The sequence below is a fragment of the Dendrobates tinctorius genome, unplaced genomic scaffold, assembly GCF_039654945.1.
Source record: "Dendrobates tinctorius isolate UK_male_01 unplaced genomic scaffold, ASM3965494v1 ptg000138l, whole genome shotgun sequence".
Lineage (NCBI taxonomy): Eukaryota > Metazoa > Chordata > Amphibia > Anura > Dendrobatidae > Dendrobates > Dendrobates tinctorius.
Window position 1 is genome coordinate 3,007,963 of NW_027361806.1, and position 13,720 is coordinate 3,021,682.

General features: G+C 47.1%; 1 protein-coding gene across 2 annotated transcripts in view; it reads left to right on the forward strand.

Annotated features, from left to right (window-relative positions):
* Window positions 1-13,720, forward strand: part of COL24A1 (collagen type XXIV alpha 1 chain) — a 310,883-nt gene that overhangs the window by 226,499 nt on the left and 70,664 nt on the right. For both annotated transcript variants that reach the window (XR_012220101.1, XM_073544400.1), the window contains exons 34-40: window positions 972-1,025; window positions 3,222-3,275; window positions 3,684-3,737; window positions 4,411-4,518; window positions 5,149-5,202; window positions 7,003-7,110; window positions 7,479-7,532. Coding sequence is in view for 1 of the 2 variants with exons in the window: in XM_073544400.1 (XP_073400501.1) it covers window positions 972-1,025; window positions 3,222-3,275; window positions 3,684-3,737; window positions 4,411-4,518; window positions 5,149-5,202; window positions 7,003-7,110; window positions 7,479-7,532 (486 nt within the window). In the remaining variant the exon portion in view is untranslated. The remainder of the gene's footprint in view (window positions 1-971; window positions 1,026-3,221; window positions 3,276-3,683; window positions 3,738-4,410; window positions 4,519-5,148; window positions 5,203-7,002; window positions 7,111-7,478; window positions 7,533-13,720) is intronic.

Here is a 13,720-nt window from a genome sequence, read left to right on the forward strand (position 1 = left end):
ATGACCCGCCCCCACTTTCTGTAGAGACAATGACCCCCCACTTATTGTAGAGACAATGACTCACCCCCACTTTCTGTAGAGACAATGACTCACCCCCACTTACTGTAGAGACAAGGACCCACCCCCACTTTCTGTAGAGACAATGAGCCTCCCCCACGCACTGTAATTTGTGTAGCGTTCTCTGTTGCTAGAGATGGACCACACTTGACATCAGGCAGTGCAAAGCAGGATAGACAGAAAGTAGACCCCTTGTGGCTGTACTTTGGGGTGATTTTCAGGAGTAAGATAAAATAATTTATAAATCTAGTTATCTGCAGATTGTCTGTTTATCGCATTATCTATCAAATTTGACCAAGTTGCTTGAATGTGCACAGACCATTTAAGGGGTGGGGCACAGATGAGAGGGGGCACATATGGCTCACAACTCAATACCAATTCCCGAGGACTGAAGAAACTAATCCCCAGTGCCCCAACGTTCCCCCACATGCACACACTTTCCCACACACTGCAGACATTAATAATAGTGAGACATACAGGTGTTTTTACTTCTTTGCCATCTTTACTGTGGCTGTGAAAAAAGGGAGCCTTTTGAAATTTTACACCACCCAAGGGGCTTTGGGCCAACCTTACATTTCTCTGTTGCCAGTCATATGGGGCTATGTTTTATATTCATCGTTCCATAAAATAGTTAACAAATCAACTAAATTTTTGTGAGATCAACATGAAATTGTTCACTATGTCGCTCCAGCTAGTGGTGGGAATAGTTTAATACCTTGCTACTGATTTTTTTGCTAAGCAGTGCACAATATGTTAGAAAATCTCCTTTCTTGGCATCGAGCATACCAAAAAATTGAAACACTCATTACCCAGACCCTACATGGATGATTTGTTATCCCTTTCAATATTTTGTTTACTGACTTCACAAATGAGTGATGAATTAATCTGAGTTGACCTTATATAATGTTACACAGGGGCCACCTGGAAGTGAAGGAGATGTTGGTCCTCAAGGAGATCCTGGCATGAAGGTGGGACATTTTATGTAGACATGATATTGTAGTATGCACTCTCTTTAGAAGACCACCCATTTACCTAGCGTAGATTTACTGTGACGGATTTTCAGTTCAATCACATACAATACTAGACATGTTGCTTGAGGATTCCACCCATCTAGAAGACCTAACTGTTAATACAAATTTTGGGTTGATGTCTCAAAGAGGTTTCAGTGTATACCAGTGTTTTTAAGGTAAGAACCCATACACAATGCCAAGTGTCTGCCGGAGTAATGTAAAGCCACAACCAGGCTCCACGTCTGGAATGATAAAGCAAATGTCCCCGGTAACATTTGTGTCTGTACACGGAGTGCAAGCTGTACAAGGGGATACGTAATGGTCCGGGCTGCTGTTCAGGGTTTTAGTTGTTTGACCTCGGTCCCAATGAAGGGGAATTACAATGCAAAAACATAAAATATTTAAGAAAAATGGTTTCTAGCCAGTTTGGTGAAGGCGTATCTATTTTTATTTTGGAACTATTATAACTGATGGTGGAAATAGTGTTCATTAAATGGGCATGACATAAAAGGGAATGTGTCATCAGAAAATGACCTATTGTTTTAAATCAGGTTTTTATGATATTTGAATGTTTGATATTACAAAAAGAATAAAAAAAACCACAGAAATATTGAAACATTCAGAGTGGCCACCAAGCTTAACAAAAGACTGCTACTTCCTATTCTTGATATTAGTAGCAATAGACAAACTCAGATTTTGCCCAGATTAAGGCATGCACAGATAACACTTCTATACAAAGTTCATTGAGAAGGGAAGGGGAGGAGGAGAGCTGTGACATCATCTAATGAGCATGGTGGGTGGTATGTGAAATACTGTGTATAGCGGTGTTACATTTCCTTCTACCCCTGTCTGTGATGATAATGATGAAACTACTCTAAAGTCATTTGTACAGAACTGGAAGTACAAGTCTAGCACTGGGCCTAGTGGCCATTGAGAAAAAAATTGCAAAACTTCGGATTTGTATAGATACATAAATAAATATACTCACAGCATATAGTTAGTGATATGGAAAACTGAAAAAGAAAAAATAATTATCAAAATTAAAAATAAAAAAAAAAATGTAACAGAAAAGCCTTAAACTATACGTCATTTTCTGATGACACATTCCCTCTAACAATTCTGTACACAGGGGCAAGGAGTGGGGGGCTCATAGTTCTGTCTCCTAGGACACATTAGAGGGCTTTCCTTATATATTTCCAAGTTCTAATTGCAATATGAGACAAAACAAGTCTAAAGGAAATGACAGGCCTAAGGTAACAACTGCTGGGTTATTTTTTTTTTTTGCTTTGTGCATTTTCTGTTTAGTGTTTGTATCATTTTTACTATTTATTATGTTTTTTATTGAAAATTTGCTGTAATGCAAAGAATCACTGTTCAAAAAATAATCACGAATTACAGGAGATCGATGGTAGTATAAGAACAAAAAAGCTCTAGCGTGTAACATTTAGCATACTGAGAACAATTATATAATGATGAGAGAGTATTCGGCTATGTGCACACGTAGTTTTTTGGGTGTGCGGATTTTGGAGAGAAAACCGCAGGTAAATCCGCAGGACAAAAGTCCTGCGGTTTATCTGCGGTTTTGCCTGCGGTTTTGACCTGCGGTTTTACACCTCATAATGGATGAGGTGTAAAACTGCAGCGTTTCTGCACCAAACAATTGACATGCTGCGGATTGTAAACCGCAGCAAAACCGCAGCATGTGCACAGCTTTTTTTATATTTCCATAGGAAATAAAGGTACTGTACAACGCAACAGAATCTGCTGCGGACCCGCAGGTGCAGAAATGCTGCGGAACCGCAGCAGAATCCGCACCGTGTGCACACACCCTTAAAGGGAGTCTGTCAGCACAAAGTAACTGTTCAAACCAAGCACAAGCGCTCAATGCACCCTTGTCGTGGCCCAGCGGCTCTGTTTACCTTCCCACCTACTTGTTTTGCATCTATCTACACCCCCTATTCCTTGATTGACAACTCTTACTTTACTGCAGAAGGGGTGTGATAGGTGGAAGACAAGTACGTTGGAAGGTGCACTGAACCGCTCGGCCACGTCGAGGGTGCTTGGTTTAATCAGTCATTTTGTGCTCACACTCTCTTAATCACGTTTTACATCCTACTAAATTCACATGTGACTGTTCATCCTTATTAACTGCAGGGAGACATTGGAAGTATCGGTAACACAGGGGCACCAGGAGAGCCAGGAGTACGGGTAAGTTCATTGTGGTATGAAATTTGCCCAATAAACTGCAATCAGAAATCCAACATTTTCCCTGAGTGCACCACATCAGAATTGCTGTTAGTAAGCATAAAGCGGACTACAATTACCATATATGCTTGGCTTTCCGGGTCTAATCAGTCTCAGGCTACTATGTTCACATCGGTGCGCACAGATTTACCAATGGAGGCCCACTGGTCCAATCTCCAGCCATTCAGAGTACAGCCAGAGCGACCATATCACAGGCAGAAGTGGCTCAGTGGGACATTGCTGTCAGCTGCCAGCTCACTTTTTTTTTCTCTACATCACATTGATTAGTGGGTTGATGATTGTCACATAATTAATATATTGATGCCGCTATGTCAATTTTAAACTTTTTTTTTATTTTTGACAATAAAACAGGGAGGACCAGGTCCTGCTGGGGAAGACGGTGTTCAAGGAAAAGACGGTCCAAAGGTAACAGCCACTTCCGAGGTCTTGGGCCTAATTGCCAGAGCTCACTCTAGTAGAACCCCCCCAATGACCCCACCACTCAATGACACCAATGTCATAGTAACTTTTGAAGTAAATTTTCAGTAATTAAAGATGAGTCAATCGATTAGCAGGACCTGGTTCAGAGGGTAGATCAGTGTTCTGCAGCCGCTGAGCGGGAGCCCTGTGAATCTCGCCTACTGTATTATCACCCATCCCTTGAAGATTGTGAGCCCTCGCGGGCAGGGTCCTCTCTCCTCCTGTACCAGTTATGACTTGTATTGTTTAAGATTATTGTACTTGTTTTTATGTATACCCCCCTCACATGTAAAGCGCCATGGAATAAATGGCGCTATAACAATAAATAATAATAATAATAATAATAACCTCCCCTTCATGCCGACATCACCGGCTCCTCTTTTTATTCGCTGGCCTGTGACATTTTGTGTGTGTCACACCGCAACAATGACGTTCCACCACCCCGGCTAATCAAAAGGGCAACTGGCCACGTCGGAGGTTCACAGGGCTTCCGTTTAGTGGCTGCTAGACCAGGGTCCTGCAATTTTATTTGCTCATCTCTACCAGTAACCATTATTATATATATGTCTTTAATTTGGAAAAAGTGTTCCTAATTTTAATATAAAAATGTTTTTTGAAGGGTGAACCTGGTGATCCTGGTCTTCAAGGGGAGAATGGAGAAAAGGGGGATGGAGGAATACCAGGCATCCAGGGATCTGGCGGAGAACCAGGCAGAATGGGATTACCGGTATTTTTATTTCTATGTCTATACAATACACAGAAATGTGTTTTCTGTGACATAACTGAATGTCCGCCGCTGAACAATATTTTATTATTATGTTTTTTTGTTTTTTTTTAAATTGGTCATATTCTTGAGCTGATTAATTTTAATATTATGTCTGTTTTTGGCTTCAGAGTTTCATTTCTCTTGATATAGATTTGCACATTAGATGCATAGGATAAGCTTTACAGGATACAATTTTGTCTACCTACAGTCACCACTAGGAGGAGCTCACTGCATACTGGTTATACTAAGAGCTCAATAATAAAGCAGTATGTGGTAAGCTCCCCCTAGTGGTTGCTGCAGAAAGTATTAATTCTATTTCTCTGCTTGAAACTTTGTAGCAGAAAAACAGAACTCTGACAATTATCAAGATATATTTTGACTGTTTGGACCTGGTGGGAAAGTGCTTTTATTGTATAGGTTAATTTTCAGTAAAGTAAGCTTTTGTTTCATAATCAGAGCTGGAACTTATATTAAATAACCTGGGCCTTGACTCCATTTTTTTTTCTACTGTGCACAACTTACACTAAAGAGCAGCCATTTTTATTAAATATATTGAATACAATAGTCATTACTGTTTGTTTTACCTAACAGGGACCAGAGGGCAAACAAGGAAACCCAGGCCACAGGGGTCGTCCTGGCAAGAAGGTGAGACCCCCGTTAACAAGGCAAAACTGCAACACCTCATACTACACATCTGAAACAGAGTCTTTAGGTATCTCACATGCATTTTAAAGTGACTGTTCCAAAAACAACATCTATAACCTATCCACAGGAGAGATGATAGGTGTATGAACGCTGGGGGTCCCTCTGATGGAACCCCACCAAATAACTGTGGGACTGACAGTGAATGCTGAGGTTTCTTGGCTCTGTCAGTCCCCGTAGAAAGTGAATGGATCAGTACTGCGCACAGATTATCTTTGCTCTATTATAAAAGGGAAAAATGGGTCCTCCATTCTCTTAATTGATTATACAATATCATATATTTATCACCCATTATGCAGAGGTGATTAATGCTGATTATGGGACACCCCTTCAAATGCTTTTATGCCACCTCTTTAAGTGCCTTAAAGGGAATCTGTCAGCAGGTTTTTGCCATGTAATCTGAAGCCAGTATGCTTTAGGGGTTAAAACACAGATTTCAGCGATGCCTCTTTTATTAAGCTCCAGGTTTTGTTTGCTTACAATGATCGTTTTAGCACCAGTAGCTTATCATTGCTGACTTTTGGTAGGCACTGTCTATGGACTTTGTATATACAGAGCCTGGTGTGGGCGGAGTTAGCTTTCTCAGCTCTGCTTCATGCTAAATCTAAAAGCTCTGATTGTGTGATAACGGTTGCACTCAGTAATCTAATTGATACATCGTTGGATTCAGCTCCTGATTGCCTAGATTACCCTGCTGTCAGATGAGGTAGCAAAAACCTGCTAACAGATTCCCTTTAAGTAAGATTCTATTAGGACTGCCATTGTAAGACTTTGTTGTGGGTTTCATTACATTTGACAGCAAGAAAGGCAAAGCACAAAGGATCCCATATCTAATGAAGGAAGTCCGCTGGTCGTTGTTTGTACCAGTTTGATGGATCTGACTTCTATTATAAACAGAACCCATGATGCCAGTGTGGACATGGCCCTAAACAGGTTCATTCAAGAACAACATCTATTGCCTGTTCACAGGGTAAATGATTGCAGGGAGCCTGACTGCTGGCACTCTCACTGATTATGAGCAAGGGGGTCCCTTTTCCCCCATGTGACTGAAGACATAGAGCCTGATTCATTGTTTGCTGCCTTCCTGAAATCACTATTCTTTGTTTGTCAATTGTCGTTTTTTGCTCCAAATTCATAAATATGGCGCACATGGTTTATGAATTTTGCGCAAAATCAAAAATGCATAACATTTTCAGGTGTACTTAAAAACGTAAAATCACTCCGGGAGTAGGAAGAACACTTCTTTTTAAAAATTGGATCTGTGTAACAGTTAGTGCACATATGTGACTACTGCTTCCATTGACACACTACATGGGGGGGGGCATTGGACCACCATTCTTGTGATCAATGAGGGTTCCAGCAGTTGGGCCCCCAGTGATCATACATTTATCATGGTTATGATGGTATAATGTGTCCTCTTATGAATGGGTTGTAGGGTTCAGCTGGCTCCTTAGTACTTTTATATCTTCATTGTGTAGTAATGAGTCCATCACACAGGGAATATTAGATATTGACCAGCATACACACTGGACATATGACCTTATGACCAGAACCATATATTAATTATTCCATAGGTGCTGTCCTGAAACGCTTTCAGGTTTATATTAGGTTTGAGAGTCCAGAATGGTCAAATTATTTTTTGGGGTCTTATTAGATTTCCACATGTCAAAGTCTAAGAAATCTAAATATGTTGTAAAACCTTCCTCACAAAAAAAAACTAATTTTTGGTAATGTTCCCTAAAGGCAGACAAAGGTCAGACAGGGCCGGTTGGAGAGATTGGAAGTATCGGTGACACAGGACTGTCCGGAGAATTAGGACCGAAAGGATCACGGGGCACGAGAGGACCGCTGGTGGGTATACCCAAATGTGGAGGAAAGCAAAGAACCATCTTCGCGTCATCAGATGTAACAGAACAACGGAGAACAAAAAGCAACATAAAACCGCCTATCTTTGTGTCTACTGTATAAACTCTGTGTTTAGATCAAAGGACGGTAATTACGAGAACCAAAGAAGACATTCCTCCTCCTCATAATTCCAGTAGGCAAAACTGAGAATTGTTCTTATCTCACCGCATAGTCACGCAGGAAGATTTCGTATTTACTTCAAGTGGAATAAATAAAGCAAGACTATAATCAGATGCCCAATTATCAACAACGCAACAAGGCAGGAAGCTTTGTGCCATATGTAAAGTAATTGTGATTTGCTTGAATTTGGACAGGGGCATTTAGGAGCCATGGGACCAGAAGGAGAGCCTGGGATCCCAGGATATGGGGTAAGAAATGTGACCTTTTTATTTATTTTTTTGTTGTTGTTGTTTTTATGTTGCTTCTTTTTTAAATTGTAAGGTGATAGAGATGGGGAATCCTACATAAAAGGACCCAAAACAGGTGTGTCGCTCTGTTTTATCGCAGTGCCTCTCTTCATCTGTATGCTAAATATCTCCTCATGGGAGAAATGTTAACCAATTATCCTCAGTGCTGATCTGTCACGCACAGTGTAGGACACACTAAGTGCAACACAAAGGGATAAGGGGAAGGGGGTCCCAACACTAGGGAAGCGGGAATGTGGAGACCCCTAGGCAGATCTAACATCACCCTGTCTGCCCTAAGAGACTCTAAATAGGTTCCGCACCTATCGCCAAGCCGGATACCTAATCCCTGTCAGACCCTAGCGGTATGCCCTGCTTAGGGAAGGAAGGGATAAACACTGGTCGAACCCCACTAGCACTAAAGACAGCTAGGATAAACGAAACAAGGGAGACACTTAGCTTGAGTAGACTCAGAGAGAAACACCGTCATCCTTCAAACTCCAAAGAGGACACTAGCACACTGTTACAGCTCCAAGCCTCAACAGAGAAGTGCAAATAGAAAATAACACCCACAACTCCCAACACGAAATTGGGAGTTATAAACACCCAGATCCAGGTGACACCAATAAGGCCTGGGGAGGTGGCCACTAGTCTGCAAGGCCAACCGCTGAGACCTTCTGCAGCCAGATACAGTGTGACGGTCTGCAACATCTGACATACCCGTGACATAATCCTTCAACTTCCAGGATAAAAAGCTATGGTGCTTTTAGCAAATTATGTTTTCCCATAAAGAACATAAAACACTTAGCCACAGTATAGGTGATAAATGTGTGATTGTTAGGGGTCTGATAACTGGGCCCCCTACTGGTTACAAAAACACCTGGGATCCCAAAGTCTACTGTGTCCATGGCGTAGTAGTGAGCATGTGTGATCACCGCTCCTCCACACATGCTCACTACCTCTCCATTCACAAAACAGACTTTGCCCCATTCTTTTCTTTGTAGGGTTTGGTTCGGCTCTGAGCAAACAAGATAATTGACTCCTCCACACTGACCCAAAAACATATCCTGGTATTGCGTAAGACATAAGGACCACACATTCTTCTTGGACAAGGGAATATGCACCAAGCGTTGGGAAATTATTGGTGCTTTTACATGGAACCATAAATTGACATAATCAGCAAGTTCTTAATGTTTACAACACACGCATTTCTCCTTCGTCTCATTGGGGGACACAGAGACTGTGGGTGTGTGCTTCTGCCGTCTGGAGGCCGACACTAAGTGTACAAAAAAAGAGTTAGCTCCTCCTCCGCCGCATACACCCTCGCCCCTAGGCCGGGCGTAACTCAGTTTTTTGCTTAGTGTCTGATGGAGGCACACGCAGTCTGGAGTTCCAGACTAGATTTTTTTTTTTTTTTTTTTTCTCCCTTTTTTCTATGAAGATAAGATAGGGGCGACGGATCCTATAGAGAGGATCCGATCTCCCCAAATCACCAACGGGCGACCACGTGTGAGTAACCCTCCACGTGTCCTCTCCCGCACCGAGGGACACATCTGGGACTTTTTTCCAGACATCTATTTTTTTATCGAAAGAGGGGCAACGCGTCCTGATTAGAGGACTCGGTTTCCCCACATCTTCATCAGGCGCGTGTGAGCAGAACCAGTGGTCAGCCTCCACGTTGTTCCTCTCCTACTACAGCAGTATGGAGGCCCCGTCCACCCCTTGATGTGAGTCCAGGGGGCTGAATCGGAGGCGCAGGTGAGAGCGGGAGCGGGGGCGGCGATAGAAGGGGGGAAGAGGCCGTAGGTAAGACCGACAGAGCACCCCCCCCCCTCGGCGGTCCTGCTCACCTTTTTTTATATGGGGCGATCCGTCCCTGCAGCACACCGCAAGCTGGCGCTGGTGACCCGGGCTCCGCACGCCGCGTGTATCCAGACGGCAGAGGCACGGAGCGCGGCCGGAGGCCTGCCGGCGGCCGCAGCCGGCAGTCGCGCGTGGCCGCGCGCCGACTTCCGGTGGTTGCCGGAAGTCCCGCCCGGCTGACTTCCGGTGGTAGCCGGAAGTCCCGCCCGCTGACGTCCGGTGGTAGCCGGAAGTCCCGCCCGCTGACGCGGCGGGGGCAGGCGGCAAATGCGGAGACATGCGATATAGGCGCCGGAGAGACTTCCCCCTAACGCCTCGCATCCACGCAGGGGACTGCGGACAGGAGCCGGTGGGTGAGTGTAACTCCGTTTTGGAGAACCACGCTGCCTGTCAGGGAAGAGGTTACCCTCCTCCTCCTTCTACTCTGCCTTCAGCCTGTGCAAGTATGTCTGCCAAAGGGAAAGCTCACTCTTTCTTTTACGCGGTTTGCATGTCCTGTGGGGTCAGGCTGCCAAAGGCACAGGCGGGTAAATATTGTGAAGCCTGTGAGTCGGAGCGCGCCCAGGAGCCCCCCACTGTTTCTGAACCCAGGGGTCAGGACCCCCCGGAATGGGCAGTGTCCTTATCGCAATCTATGCTGTCCCTTACAAGGGCAATTGAATCCCTTCAGGGCCCGGGCAGGAACAGAGAGGGGGGTCTGCCAGCGGAAGAGAGCTCGTCCTCGTCTCAGGACCCTCCAACCATTAGAGGTCGCTCCAGTACCAGGCAGATGTCTGGAGCAAGTCAAGCTCATATCAAGAGGGTTCGTTCCCCGTCGGCCGGACCCTCCGGGGCTTCGGCGGCGGGTATTAGGCCATCCCGTTCCCCGTCTCTGAGCTCTGGAAGCGATCAGGATGAAGGAGAGGAGGAAGAGGCCTGGAATCTAGAAAGTCTGGGGTTCCAGGATTCGGTGGACAGTCTCATTGAGGCAGTCAACCAGACATTAGAGATCGAGGACGATGTGCCCACAGTCTCAGGTCACAAGGTCTCTTTTAAGAAATCCAGGAGACCACATAGAAGATTTGCCACGCATCCGGAGTTTGAGGAGCTAGTCCAGAAACATAGAGATCACCCGGATAAGCGTTTTGCAATGCAAAAAGCGCTGCAGGCAAAGTATCCGTTTCCCCCTGAGCTCCATAAGGCTTGGGTAGAGTCGCCAGTAGTGGACCCTCCGGTATCACGTTTAGCATCAAGATCGCTATTGTCGATACCCAGTGTTTCCTCTATAAAGGACCCAACTGATCGCCTCATGGACGGGCTTGCCCGCTCGGTATATGAGGCAGCAGGGTCGGCTCTGGCCCCCTCCTTTGCGGCGACTTGGGTGGCTAAGGCCATGGTTTCGTGGGGGGACACTCTGTTTAAGGCCCTCCAGGACAGGGATCTCCCCGCAGAGGTCTTAGAGGTGGCAAATCAGATGTCTGGAGCAAGTGATTATCTTGTCAGCGCCTCACTGGACGCGGCCGAGTGCTCGGCGGTGGCGGCGGCGAATGCGATCGCCATTAGGCGTGCATTATGGCTGAGACTGTGGAAAGCGGATTCTATCTCTAAAAAATCCTTAACCTCATTGCCTTTTCAGGGCAATCGACTGTTCGGTGAGAAGCTGGATAGGCTTATCTCAGAAGCCACAGGGGGGAAAAGTAGTTTCCTTCCGCAGCAGAGAAGTCGCCCGGCATTCAGGCAAACGCAAAGGCGTTTTCGCCCCTTTCGTAGCCCCTGGGGGGGGTCTTCGGCCAGGGCGTACTCCTCCGCAAACGATGGCCAGAGTAGGGAAAAACAAGTCTCCTACAGGGCCAATCCGCTGGGTAGAGGCCGAGGCCATTTACCCAGAGCGAAGGGGGCCAGGCCCCAAAAGCCTCCAGCTAAATGACTGGAGGCACTCCGTACCTACGGACGACAGAGTGGGCGGACGCCTACTAGGGTTCAGCCACGTTTGGGTCGCAGTGACTCGCGACACTTGGGTGGCAGAACTTGTATCGTCCGGGTACAAGATAGAGTTTGTCGGACGGCCACCTCAGCGATTCTTCCGGTCGCGACTTTCCAAAACAGATGCGCAGGCAGAGAGTTTGTTACAGGCTGTAACATCGCTACAGCACAAAGGGGTCATCGCCCCAGTGCCGCAGGGCGAAGAGTCGCAGGGGTTTTACTCCAATCTTTTTTCGGTCCCCAAAAAAGACGGGACTGTGAGGCCGGTTCTGGATCTAAAGATCCTAAACAGATTCATCAGGGTCAGGCGATTCCGGATGGAATCCCTCCGCTCGGTCATTGCAGCCATGGATCCAGGGGAATTTCTGGCCTCAATCGATGTGCAGGATGCATATCTGCATATTCCGATATTCCCCCCACACCAGAGGTTCCTGCGATTTGCGATCGGAGGACGTCACTTCCAATTCGTGGCTCTGCCCTTCGGTCTGGCCACTGCCCCCAGAGTCTTTACAAAGATAATGGCGGTGGTTATGGCCATCCTGCATGCACGGGGCATAACGGTGTTACCTTACCTGGACGACCTTTTGGTAAAGGGGCCGTCGTTTCAGGAGTGCCAGGACAATGTCAGTATTACTCTGGATACCCTGGCCCGTCTGGGCTGGCTGATCAATTGGAACAAGTCGTCTTTAGTTCCAGCCCAAAAGATCGTGTTCCTGGGCATGATTTTCGACACCTCCCGGGGGCTGGTGATCCTCCCTCAGGACAAGGCGCAAAAAATCAAGCAAGGGATACGGAACCTTCTACAGCCGGGCTCCAGATCCATCCGGTATGGCATGAGTGTTTTGGGCAGAATGGTGGCGGCGATAGAAGCAATCCCGTTTGCCCAGTTCCATCTCCGTCCGCTTCAGCATGCGCTCTTGACAGCATGGGACCGGAGGCTGCTGTCTCTCAGTCATCGGTGCAAGTTGTCTCCGCTGGTACGGGGTTCGCTCCGGTGGTGGACTCGCGACTCGTCTCTGGTCCAGGGGAAACCCTTTCCCCCGGAACAATGGTTGGTGGTGACAACCGATGCAAGCCTGCAAGGTTGGGGGGCAGTTTTCCAGAGTCACATAGCCCAGGGGCGGTGGTCCGTCCAGGAGATAGTTCTCCCGATCAACATTCTGGAGATACGGGCAATACGATTGGCCCTACAACATTTCCAGTGTTTCCTGAGACACCGGCCGGTGCGCATCCAGACGGACAATGCGACGGCAGTAGCATATGTCAACCATCAAGGGGGCACGCGCAGCCAGGCAGCCATGCGCGAGGTCGGACTGGTACTACGTTGGGCGGAGAAGAACCGCGTGGTAATTTCAGCGGTGCACATTCCAGGAGTCGAAAACTGGGCGGCAGATTTTCTCAGCCGACAGGGGGTCGCGGCAGGGGAATGGTCCCTGCACCCCGAGATCTTTCAGCAGATCTGCCAACGGTGGGGGACTCCAGACGTGGACCTTATGGCATCCAGAGAGAATGCCAAAGTACTAAGGTTTGTCGCTCGATCCCTCGATCCGCAGGCAATCGCAGCAGACGCGCTGGTGCTCCCGTGGAGCCAGTTTCGTCTCCCGTACTTGTTCCCCCCGCTGCCGCTGCTTCCAAAAGTTATCAGGAAAATAAGGAGAGAGAAGGTTCCAGCAATTCTGCTGGCCCCAGACTGGCCCCGGCGGGCCTGGTACGCAGATCTGGTCCAACTAGTGGTGGACGTACCCTGGCGTCTTCCAGATCGGCCGGACTTACTGTCCCAAGGGCCGATCTGCCATCCGAACTTAGGGGCCCTGTGTTTGACGGCGTGGCCATTGAATCTTGGCTGTTAACACAGGCAGGATTCAGACGCGATGTGGCGGCCACGATGGTGAGTGCCCGAAAGCCTTCCTCAGCGAGGGTGTATCATCGGACTTGGGAAGTTTTCTTCCGTTGGTGTAGGGATCGTGAAGTGGCTCCTCAGCTTTTTTCGATCCCCAACGTACTGGCTTTTCTACAGGCAGGGCTGGACGCAGGGTTGGCCCCGAGTTCCCTCAGAACGCAAATCTCGGCCCTGTCGGTACTTTTCCAACGAAAAGTCGCTTCCGTCTGGCAGGTTAGGACGTTTATGCAGGGGGTCGCACATTTAGTACCCCCCTATAAGGCGCCGATGGAATCATGGGACCTGAATTTGGTGCTCAGAGCCCTTCAGGAGGCCCCTTTCGAACCATTGCAAGAGGTCTCTTTACCTTACCTGTCCAGAAAGGTCGTTTTTCTAGTAGCCATAACGTCTATTAGGCGGGTTTCGGAATTGGCGGCCTTATCTTGTA